Raw genomic sequence first — 12,706 nt, 5'->3', positions numbered from 1 at the left:
ATGCCTTTGTACTATGTAATGCTTTGTTTAAGTCTTCCTTTCTTTCTCTTTTTCCAAGAAATGTAACCTCACAGCTGAGGCGACGACATCTTGGAAAAACTAGTGATCAAGAATAACCAGATAAACATGATGGGCATAAGGGTTATGACCAAAAGATCTCTCAGTGGCATCTATTATCACTAAATATTAGGAATATTCATTCATTCAGTAGTGCCTTCTGTCTTTGTGTTTGTTGTTGTAAGTGTGAAAGTTATGAATTCTCTATGATACATCTTTTAGAAGTATTGTCTAACCTAAGTCACCAGCTTTGCTGTGGCATGGATACCCTGTCTTCTGAAGAACTGTTCTGCTTTTTCGAAGCATGAATGTTTGTTGTTTTGGAGCTCTTTGTACCAAATTCATGTTCACATTTTATCCTTACTTTTAGAGCTTTTTTTTTTCTTCTCTCTGGCCTATGGAAATTATTACTGAGTCATCTAATCTTCTGTGTCAGCATATAGTTTATTGATATGTGGAACAATGTTAAGAAATTATACACTTGAAAAAGCTGAAGATGGTTTTTTCCAATGAATATGCTTCTAGTCCTTGAGATTTCTTGTGGAATTTTTTTTCCAATTTGTTGTTCTTTATTATTCTTTTCATAAAGGAGCAGCACAAGACTAGTCCTTAATATCGGAGATAGCTGTTGTGTCACTTCCTCATGCTGACATATTTACTAGAGGGTAAAATTAATAACCTTCTAGTAAGAGTGGCAGTCGAAGGGAAGGGCTCATCTGACTTCTGGAAACCTGTGTTAAACTATAGTGCTTTGAACCTTGATTTTAGGCTCATAGGATGGAAACAAAACTAGGGACTAGTACACTCAAGGAAACTTTTGGTAGTTGTTGTCTTTTTTAAGTCTCAGGAACTGCTTATATACTTCCCTCTGTTCCTTAAACAGTTGAGCTTAAATTACCTCTATGTGAAATTAAATGAAGAGATAGAGGGGTTTTTTTTCCCTTCTAGAAATAGCATTTGTCTGTGGCTCTAATAGCAGTGAAATTTAATAGGCTATGAGAATGATTGTTCTAATGGTGTAAACTATAAGGGAAGTTAAAAAAAAACAACCAACCAAAACCAGACCCTCAAAGGCACAGATTATAGTTAACAGTTTCTTATGTATCACAGTTGAAATCTTTGGCTTTATGTTGATAAACTTGAAAACTTGAGTTTTTGTTTCTATTGTGTTATTTTTGTTCTTGGCTGTTGTATGTAAAAAGGCATGTAGGGATGGCATTCTGAATCATATTTACTGGGAAGGCTTTTCTAAAATATTTAATATTTATCTACATTTTTCTTTTTAAAATAGTATTTTCATCTCAGCCTAGCGATGACGAATCAAGTAGTGATGAAACCAGTCATCAGCCCAGTCCGGCCTTTAGACGACGCCGTGCTAGGAAGAAGACTGTTTCTAGTTCAGAATCTGAAGAAAGATTACTTGCTGAACAAGAAACTGAACCTTCTAAGGAGCCGTGTAAACGTCAGTTCAATAGTGGTCTCAATAAATGTGTTATACTTGCTTTGGTGATTGCAATCAGCATGGGATTTGGACATTTCTACGGTAAGTATTTTGAAAATTTGTTATATGTAAACTGGTGGTGAAGAGTGAGGAATTCTGGGATCTGTTTTCAGTGTCTTCCTTAAAATATATGACCTTGGAAAGCTTGTACGTGTTTGAGCCTTGGTTTGCTCATGTGGAAACTAGGGATAGTGTTGCTTCACAAAGCTGTTTGTTTGCACTGAAATGAGGTAGTATTTAAGAAATGTAAGGATTGCTCATATAATATTTATTTAAAGAAAATATTGGAAGATTAAAAATTTGAAATGCTTACAAGGCAAATCATTTTAATTTAGAATCACAGTTAAACTAGCTTTAAATGTGACTTTATTAGGAGGATTATTTAAATTCCACTTAAATAGTTACATATGAAATGTCACAATAATAGGTGCTCATTATTTCTACTTTTAGGTTTCATGAAAGCATTATATTTTGTGAACGTTGTTGTTACTTCCATGATTCACATGACTTAAGAATTCATTTGTTTTATACTTTGCTCACTATTACCCTGTTAGTGTTTATTTACATTGATTAATAATTTTCTTAATGCAAAGCCTTTAAAAGTATCCTGGGTGAAAAGGGGAAGGAATTCCATGTGGTGTTATTTTTCTTTTGGGAGCCTAACCATTGAATCTTATTTAAGGTATATATTTGTACAAAGATAAGACTGAGAACTGAACATTCATTATTTTTGCTTTATTAGAATTTTGAAAAAGACACTTTAAACAAATGTCTTAGATCTTGTCAACTTCACAAATTTCAGTTTGCCTTGTATTAACTACTTTTAGGATTTTTGCCTACATAATCCACAGTTTAGCTTTCTGAGTAAATCTGGTTTTGCTAGTTCCTTCCAACAATGTGTTCTTAAGATTGAAGAATTATATGTTCCCTTTGTTGATTTGTGGAAAAGATATATTATTCAATATAGTGTAATGTTAGAAGAAACTTAGTGAAGACAATCCTTGTTTAAAGTCAGAGTCAGTAAAATGTGTTTCTTCTTATATTTAACTTTATATTAATAAAAATAAGTATTTAGACTCCTGGTGGATGACTGCTTGAATTTAATACTGGGATCTTGTAATTTGTATCCTCCCTTGAAGTTTGTTGTAATGAGATTTGACTTGAAATATATACTTTACTTGTTTATTTATTATCTAGCTGGAGCAAATATATGAATATGTTTTTTTGAGCATGGTTTTTTCCCCTTGCAGGTAACCGTGGAGGTAACAAAGGAGAAGGTCTACTTTAATCTTCTTTTCTTACTAAAAAAAAAAATTGGACAGTGATTTAATGTTAATCCACATTGCATTAGACCCTACAAATTGCATGACCTTTAAGTATTTTGTAGAAAGATCAATTTAGGAGTGCTTTCAAAGTTGAGAAATTATTGCCCTGTTATTTAAGAATTTAGGTTACTTGTAAAATTTACTTTATTAATTATATTTAATAAATATTTTCCTATAGTATTTCAAATCAGCTTTTCAGAATAGGAACAACCTTCATAATAATAGGTCCATATAATAATATGATTGGCTCAGGGAACATAAAAACTTAACCTGAAAGATAGCTTTTCAAGGTTACCTTTAAAGGACATCACATTTTTTTTTCTTAATTGTGGCACCGATCTCAATACTTTAAGAGCCCTTTTGAGTTGATTTTAGAGCCAGCTTGAATTTCCCAGGCACTGTGAAGTCAGTCATTGCACTCCATAATCAGTCATTTGCTTTATAGTCATTTAACAAGAACTACTAAGTTAATCACTCAGAACATTCACCAACCTTGGTGATATAAATTTGGAGTGTCAGATCTATCTTGGAAGGAAGAGAGAACTAGGACTGAGGATAGTAAAAGAATGTACTATAGGTATTTGGCACTGCTTCAGGTCCTGAAAGTGCTTACAAAATTTTTTTTTTAAATCTTGATGAAGCACCTTATTCTTTCTTTTACCTGTAGACTATGCATATTCCAAATCAACAGCAGAGTTCAGTTGATTTGGTTTTCTCATGGAGTTGCTTTAAGTATAGGCTGTCCTGCTTTTCAGCAGACATTTCAGTATAACAATATAACTAGGTGCTAAGTTATGAAGCACAGACAAGAATCATAGCCCAAACTATGACACTGAGTCACCCTAGAGATGGTAGGATTTAAGTTGGGTCTGGACTTAGACTATGTGCAAGGAAAGTAGAACATTCTAGCAGTGGAGAACCTGATAATCTGAAAGTAAACTTGCTAGGTTTGGGAGCACTGAAAAGACTGGTAGGATTATAGCAGAATAGATATTTAGAGAAAATGGAAAATAGGTTGGAATATGTGGGATGCTATTATATTGTAAAACATCTTGGAATCCGAATAGGAGAGTTTGATTTATAGAGTGAACTGAGAGCAGTAATTTTAGAGGAAAAGTGCAGGAAGATAAACAGTGTGGGAAAAATTAGAACAGTTAACTAGAAGGTTTTGTAATTCAGGTATTCAGTGATCAGGACCTTGACAGTTCTCGTGATGGTGGGGATGGAGAGAAGGTTGGTGAAATTAGGGACACTGAAGTAACAATGGAAAACAGAACTTTGAGCCTGGATGCTTGAGATATTGGTGGTTTACTTTTTAAATTCCAAGAAATGTGTTAGCTGCTTTACTTTTGGCGTTGGGGGAGTTAGAGGGGAAGAATTTGCTAGATGAGAGATTTAATAGATGGTGAGCACAGTTCGGTTTGTTGGGCAGGTGCTGAAGTTCAGCTTTTTGTTGTTTTTTTTTAAATGAAGACACCCCCAGAATTGTGCCTAGCAGGCAGCTGGATATATTGGCTGCAAGCTCTGGTGAGATTGAGACTCTTTATCTGTAGAAGAGAAGTCTTAGAGCAGTGGTAGCAAAAACTGACAGTGTGTTAATGTGATTAAGGTAGGCCGGTTTGTGGATATAACCAGAAGGCCTTACACCCTGGGTTGTAACACTTCATAGTTAGTCAGCTGAAGATGTAGAGGGGAAAAAAAACCTAATTGTTTGTGAGATTGATTGATAAAAGGCACATTGATAGTCATCAAACATACGCTATGTAATGGTACTGCAAACTCAGATCTCAACACATTAGTTTTAAGTTATTTTCCAGTGGCCAAAGGAGTTCATTCTGTTAGCAGTTTGAAAAAAAGAAGTTTTCATTTGCCTTGGGAACTATAGATAAATTTATTTTGGTATTTCAAAAAATCTGAGATTCTTTTGAGTAATATTGAAACAAATTTGCCGTGCAAATTTGTGATTTTTTTTTTTGAGAAATGAATTCTAACAGAATATCATAGCTGTTAACTGGTAACAGTTGTCTGTAATTTGGCAGAAGTTTTCTCTTTAGTGGTTTTCAAGATGTACTAAAGAAATAAGTTAATTTTTCAGAAATCAATTAACTATTAATTATTATATTCTTTTTCTTTATTCAAACAGAAAGTCATAAAAATTATAATCATCCTCATCAGTTCACTCAGTCCCATATTGTATTCTTTCATTACAAAATTCTGTGATGTCTTTTACATAATGGTATGCCACTCAGTAGATGTAATATTATGGTTGTCAAATGCATTTTGCCTTCTTTTTGATTTAGTGTTGTTTTTTTTCTCATGCATGAAGCATGTAGCAGCATGTGAACAGCATGTCTTGGCAAATTAACATTTTGATTTTTAGGGTGAAAGTATAGAGCATCCTGGTTGATTTATGATTTCTTTATTACTGGGATAGGGAAGGTGATACTCCAGTACAGACCTAACTAATTCAGAGTTCTTAAAATATCTGGCTTTGAGAATGGTTGGTAATCATAGTTAGCCAATTATTTTTCTTGCTATTCTTTTTGGGCTTGTGCTATATCATTTAGGCAAAATACAGTGAGAAAAAATAGACATCTTCATTTTTCCTTAGTTACTTATAACCTGTGAATAGACTCCATGGTTTGTTCCTTTCTCTGTTGAAGTGGAGAATGCAACACTTTATGTACCTCAGCCCTTAAAAACAGCAGTAAGACAAACATTACATAAATTTTTTTGTTTGGTCAGGTAATGTGGTCTGGCTTGTTTTAATCAAAAGGATAGTGAACTGCTTAAATATACCTGGTATGTGCTAAATAAAGTAAAAAATATATTAACCTACTTGGCCTGATTTATAAATTAACATCCATATACCACCATTTGATGAATGACACTGTAAGATTTTACTTATTCCTTCTTTGTTTATATAATCACAATTTTTATAGAACTGTGAAATGCTGATATTTTGAAGAAAATGATCCTGTCTGGATTAAGCAGTTAAATATATGCAAAGTAAATGTTTTATTGTATGTTTAAAAATATTGGTAATCATGACATTTATGTTATATATCCCTAATAAAAATTTTTATTTTTAGGCACAATTCAGATTCAGAAGCGTCAACAGTTAGTCAGAAAGATACATGAAGATGAATTGAATGATATGAAGGATTATCTTTCCCAGTGTCAACAGGAACAAGGGTCATTTATGGATTATAAGGTATGTACTAGAAATAAAATTTTTAAATTGTGTTAGCCAATAATTATGGTATTCAGATACAACTACAGTGCAGATTAGTAAATCAGTAATAATAATGGTAATTATTGATTGAGTACTTAATGTGTCCTGGGCACTGTTGTACCTCACATACAGTATTTCTCTTATTTCTCACCACATCCCAGTGAATTAAGCAAGTGTTAATTTCATTTTATAGATGGGAAAGAGGCTCAAAAAAGTAACTTTCCCAAGTCTAGCAGCCAGCAGAGCTGAATTTAATTCTGTTTATCTGACTCCAAAGATGTTATTCCTAATCACAATATTATAGTTAACATTATTTTAGTTGATATTATCTATGAAACATTATTATTATTAACGTTATTTTTATAGAGCCAAGCAAAACATTTTCATTCAGTGAGAGAGAGAGAGGAGAGTTTGTAGCTTCTCTAAGGAGCCACCCTTGATCAAGGGAAATAATCAGCCAGTCCTTTTCTTCTGGTTTCATGTCAGTTATGAAGAAAGAGAAAGCATGTTACACTTTCATACCTGAAATTCACCTGGCTCCAACAGGACTGTGCTGTCTATTCTGGGTTTATGAGGATTAGCAAAATACCTGGTCTCCTCTCTAGTTCTTGCCTAAGAAGGGTGTAGGGATTACAGATAAACTCAGGGTAGAAAGGTAAACTGTTCCTTTTTCCTTCCATTTCCCTAAATTTCCTTCACAGTTTATGTATATATTCTTTATAGGGTTATGATTGTATTTCTTTGGAAGACAGAATCCTGCTTAACATCTGAATTATTTCAGGGAGGGACTACTGAAGTTAATTGTAAATAGTGTAGTTTTCCCTGCCTTGAGCAGAGGATGTTATAAAAAAGAGCAGCCATTTTCTTCTTACCATCATGGTTTCTGGTTCCATAGAATGATGTTGGCTGTAAGGAGACTCGCCCTGCATAGATATTTGCTGAGTCAGTTCTTGCAGACCTCTTGTCTCCAGCTGTTAAATGTAGTTTGGATTTTGAAGATCATCCTGGAAGACCTGTCCAGGATCTGCTTAGTCACTTGATTCAAGATTTTAGAGTTTACTAGATACAGAATATTGTACCCTCCAGTCATTCTGTGGTGCTCCCCGTGCTTGTGCATTTAAAGATAATGTTACATCAGTCTGTTCTACTCCATAGTTCACTTTAAAAAAAAATTGAAGTATAGTTGATTTACAATATTATATTAGTATCAGGTGTACAGCATAGTAATTCATGCTAATTCATAGTAATTCATAGATTATACTCCATTAAAAGTTATTACAAGATAATGGCTGTAATTCCCTGTGCTATAGGATATATCCTTGTTGCTTATCTATTTTATACATAGTAGTAGTTTGTATCTTTTAATCCCGTATCCCTCATGTGCCCCTCCCCCTTCCCTCTCTTCACTGGTAACCACTAGTTTGTTTTCTATATCTGTTTCTGTCTTGCTACATATATTTGTTTGTATTATTTTTTAGATTCCACAATAAGTGATATCATACAGTATTTGTTTTTCTCTGACTTACTTCAGTAAGCATAATATTCTCCAAAGTCCATTTCTGTTGGGTAGATGAAACTTGTTTTCTCTCACTCAGGGAGAGCAGATGAAATGACTGTAAGGAAATTTTAAATTTTAATTCATTCTTTGAAGATTAATGAGCCAGAAAGTGAAACATCCATTTCAGACATTTATTTTTCAACTGGAAAATATCATTCAAAGGAATTTTTTTTTTTGTCTCTGTAAATCAGATATTTTTCTGGTCTGATTCAAAGGGAATAGTCATAATATTTGTAGTAAATTAAGCAAAGTTGTATCATTTTGCTGATTTGTGAAGATATTTTAACTGACTGGATAGTGCTATAACCATTAACTGGATAGTGCTATAACCATTAACCTGTTTAAGCATATTGTTTAATTTCTTGCTGTTTTAATGAAAGTTTGTTATTAATACATGTATTGAAAGAAAGATCATTCAAGGCTACCTAGCACTGCAGCAGAATTCTGTAAACCTGACTGGACATAATTTCTCAGCAAGAATGTTGACTTCAGAGTTACATTGCTAATCTGGTTACAGTCTCTTCAGAAAATTATTTGAAATTGGAGAAATTGGTTGTAAATGTTACCAAGATTCAGTGTGTTCTCTAAAGTATGGGAGAGGGCTTCCCTGGTGGCGCAGTGGTTGAGAATCTGCCTGCCAATGCAGGGGGCACGGGTTCGTGCCCCGGTCCGGGAAGATCCCACATGCCGCGGAGCAACTAGCCCCGTGAGCCACAGTTACTGAGCCTGCGCATCTGGAGCCTGTGCTCCGCAGCGAGAGGCCGCGATAGTGAGAGGCCCGTGCACCGCGATGAGGAGTGGCCCCCACTTGCCGCAACTAGAGAAAGCCCTCACACAAAAATGAAGAGCCAACACAGCCATAAATAAATAAATAAAAATTAAAAAAAAAGGCAAAATTAAAAAAAAATTGTTTAAAGTATGGGAGAACTTGCATAACTTATCTGAACTTAGAGATGTTAATTTGCATATGACCAAGATCTTTCAAATAGGACTAAGATTATTGAAATTTTTTTCCTTCAAAGAGTGCAGTGAGTATAAACAGAACTTTCTGAAGCCTGAAGTCATCTCTAGCTGTAATTTTACTTTTTATAAAAGATAATCGCCCTCACCCAAGGATCAGAGAATGATTAGTCCTTCCTACATTCTCTCTAGGAGCTTTCTCAGGAGAGATTGGAGTCCTGTAGTCAAAGATAGAAGGCTGTCTTCCTTCAGTGTGCTATGTTTTTATTTTGTTGAAGCTCTTTGCTGTGCATTTTCCTGCATATGAACCTTGTATTTTCCAGTTTTCATATATTGAAAAAACTACATAAAGGATAGTCTCTGCAGAAATAGACACTAAACATTTATGGAGTATTTGTTGTATCTTAAAGATTTAAATTCAGCCTTTAAAGCTCTTGACATTTTTCTTCCTTATTTTTCAAAAAAATTTAGTCATTGAAGGAAAACCTTGCAAGGTGTTGGACCCATACTGAAGCCGAGAAAATGTCCTTTGAAACTCAGAAAAAGAACCTTGATACAGAAAATCAGTATCTAAGAATATCTCTGGAGAAGGAAGAAAAAGCCTTATCTTCATTACAGGAAGAGTTAAGGAAACTAAGAGAACAGATTAGGATATTGGAAGATAAAGGGACAAGTGCTGAATTAGTTACAGAAAATCAGAAACTTAAGCAGCATTTGGAAGAAGAAAAGCTGAAAACACAAAGCTTCCTTAATCAAAAGGAGACTCTGTTGGCAGAAGCAAAGATGCTAAGGAGGGAACTGGAAAGAGAACAACTAATAACCATGGCTTTAAGGGTGGAACTCCAGCAGCTAAGCTCTAGTCAGTCATATAGCGACCCAGACTCTCCCAGTGTAGTGACTGAAAAAAAGGAAATAGAAGTGTTACGGAAAAGACTCACTGAGCTGGAGCGCAAGCTAAACTTTGAACAGCAGCGTTCTGACTTGTGGGAAAGACTGTATGTTGAAGCAAAAGATCAAAATGGAAAACAAGAAACTGATGGAAAAAAGAAAGGGAACAGAGGAAACCACAGAGCTAAAAATAAGTCAAAGGAAACATTTTTGGGTTCTGTTAAGGAAACATTTGATGCCATGAAGAATTCTACCAAGGAGTTTGTGAGGCATCATAAAGAAAAAATTAAACAGGCTAAAGAAGCTGTAAAAGAAAATCTGAAAAAATTCTCAGATTCAGTTAAATCCACTTTCAGACATTTCAAAGATACCACCAAGAATATCTTTGATGAAAAAGGCAATAAAAGATTTGGTGCTACAAAAGAAGCAGCAGCTAAAAAACCAACAACAGTTTTTAGTGAATATTTATATCCACAGTATAAGGCACATACACAAAACCAGAATAGTAGAGGCCCTACTACGCAAAGAGAGAGAAGGAAAGAAAAGCCTCATTTTGAAGAATTTGGAAAAAATACAAATTCACAGAAATGCAGTGCTGAGCATGACTGTGGTGAAAATTATAATTCTTTCAGAAAGGCTTGTTCTGGTGTATTTGAATGTGCTCAACAGGAATCCATTAATCTTTTTAATGTTAAAATGTTGAATCCTGTAAGGATAGATGAATTTAGACAGTTAATTGAAAGGTATTTATTAGAAAAACTGGATAGTTTTCATCATTGGAAAGAACTTGATCACTTCATCAATAAGTTTTTCCTAAATGGTGTCTTTATACATGATCAGAAGCTCTTCACTGACTTTGTTAATGATGTTAAAGATTATCTTAAAGACTTGAAGGAATATCAAGTAGATAATGATGGAGTATTTGCGAAGTTGGATGGATATATATATAGACACTTCTTTGGTCACACCTTTCCCCCTCCATATGGACCCAGGTCGGTTTACATAGCACCATGTTATTATTATAATAGTTTTTAACATTTATATTGGATAGCATTTGTATCATATGATAAATTTCTTAGAATGTTACTACAGTTGACCTGTAAACAACGTGGGGGTTAATCTGCATATGACCTGTAGTTGGACCCTCTGTATCTGCAATTCCTCTGCATCTGTGGATACAACCAACCACAGACCATGTAGTATTGAAGTATTTACTATTGAAAGATATCCATGTGTAAGTAGGCCCACGTAGTTCAAACCCACGTTGTTCAAGGGTCAGCTGTATTTGTAAAAGTACTTCTTGTAAACAAAAGTACTATTTGTAAAAGTACTTTATTGCCTGAGAATTTAGGATAAATTAAATTGAAAGATAAAATTTTAAGTTAAAATGTATTACAAACTGAAAGTTTCATATAATCAATTTGACTTGAGCAAATGGTTTAATTTCTATCTTAAAAAATCAGTTAAGGATATATAATCCTATTTTAGCCTATTTTGTTTCTTTTCATTATACTTTATGAAAAGATAATCACTTTAAGTGAAATTATTTTCCTTTAATTTTTTATTTATTTACTCACTTTGGGAAGCTAGGAGGAAAAATACAGATTTCACTTTGAAATCAGAATAACAATTCAGGTGTCCCACTTACTTTCATTTGTCTATTCCATTTACCAACTAAATTATGATATCTAATACATTTATTACAGAATTATTGTTGGTAAAGGTAGAGGCATGATCAAAGTGGCAAACTTAGCAAGCCAAAAGTTCTAATGTGTGTACTTTATATATAACCTCTAAAAGTAATATTGTATCCATTGCATATCAGCTTTCTGTTCTGTAACAGGAAACTCACCTAATCTTCAAATGTTAGCTTTATTTTTTTACCTTTCAGTAAGGTAACTAACTTTGAGATAGTTTTATATATATATCTTTTTGAGTAAATGTAATGTGTCTATAAAATAATGAGACTGATTTTGGTGTCTTTTGTTATTAAATATATATCTAATGCAAAGTACTGTGAGGCTGCCCTGAGGAAACAAATGAAAAATTCTTGCTGTCAAAGAGCTCACAGCTTTTGGAGAATTAGGTCAGTACAAGGAATGCAGTGGATGTACGGAGGCATATGTATATGGTGGCCTCAGTCCGGAGATTTTAGGGAAGGCTTCATAAGTGAAATGGCCTTTGAGCTGAACTTTTAAACAAACTTTTGAAGGAGAAGTGAGAATTTGCCAAGCAGATAGGGTGGGACATTCCACTCAAAGGGAACTTCATTTGCACAGATTTGGAGATACGAAGACATGCTACTTTAAAGAGGCAAGGTAATGCTGGGGTGTGAACAGAAGAAAACATTCAGAGCATGAAGAACCTTCACTTTATGCTGAAGGACTTGCTTTATTGCATTTTGGGTCACGGGCAGTAGCCTGAAGGGTTTGTTGGAAAGGGTGAAGCTAGATGCTAGAAAGTGGTCTTTGAAACAGTATAGACATGAGCTGATGGGTATCTGAACTAGGGCAGCAGCAGGAGTAGAAAGGAGGAGGCAGATTTGAACAATATATAGTAAGTAAAATTGGTGGTATTTCTTGGGAAAGGGAAGTAGAAAGTAACAATGACTTCCAGATTTCTGGGTTGGGTCACTAGTTAGATAGTGACATCAGCTACGCTAAGGAATACGAGAAGGTTTTGCATAAGGGGAATTGGAAATGAGAATGTGTTTGGAGGGTACATGTTGACATACAAGTAGAGAATTAGTTGGCTATTGGTTGTATGACTGTCTCTAGCCCAGACTCCATGCGTGTGTAGACAGTCTAGGCTGGACGTATTTATCAGACTCCTGGGGAACACCAACATCCAAGGGATTGTAGAGAAAGAAGGCTGAGAATGAATGGCCAGAGAGTGGCATCATGAAAATCCAAAGATCTTCTCAAGTAAAAGGAATATTTCAGTGTTAAATGCTTAAACAAAACAAAACAAAAAAACGGAAAAGACTGGATTTCTTGGCTGGGAATTGGATGGCCATGGATGGCATTGTGGAATGTTTCAGTGAAGTAGTGACAGAAGCCTGATTATAGAGATGAAGAACTGTTCATGTAGACATTGTATAAGCCTTGGCTTAGAGAGAGAGACTCTCTTAATTAAGAGATGTATACATATTCATGAATGAAGCCACTGGGGGGGGGATTCAT

At 34.5% G+C, this 12,706-nt stretch overlaps 1 protein-coding gene across 3 annotated transcripts in view; it reads left to right on the top strand.

The window, feature by feature from the left end:
- The window catches only part of CCPG1 (cell cycle progression 1), a 38,982-nt gene that overhangs the window by 25,008 nt on the left and 1,268 nt on the right, over positions 1-12,706 (top strand). For all 3 annotated transcript variants that reach the window (XM_081227046.1, XM_081227045.1, XM_081227044.1), the window contains 3 exons: positions 1,349-1,600; positions 5,976-6,097; positions 9,108-10,516. In XM_081227046.1, the coding sequence (XP_081083172.1) occupies positions 1,349-1,600; positions 5,976-6,097; positions 9,108-10,516 (1,783 nt within the window). The remainder of the gene's footprint in view (positions 1-1,348; positions 1,601-5,975; positions 6,098-9,107; positions 10,517-12,706) is intronic.

The sequence above is a fragment of the Mesoplodon bidens genome (assembly GCF_964165515.1).
Source record: "Mesoplodon bidens genome assembly, chromosome: 3".
In the NCBI taxonomy this organism is placed as follows: Eukaryota; Metazoa; Chordata; class Mammalia; order Artiodactyla; family Ziphiidae; genus Mesoplodon; species Mesoplodon bidens.
This window is presented reverse-complemented; position numbering and strand designations above follow the sequence as displayed.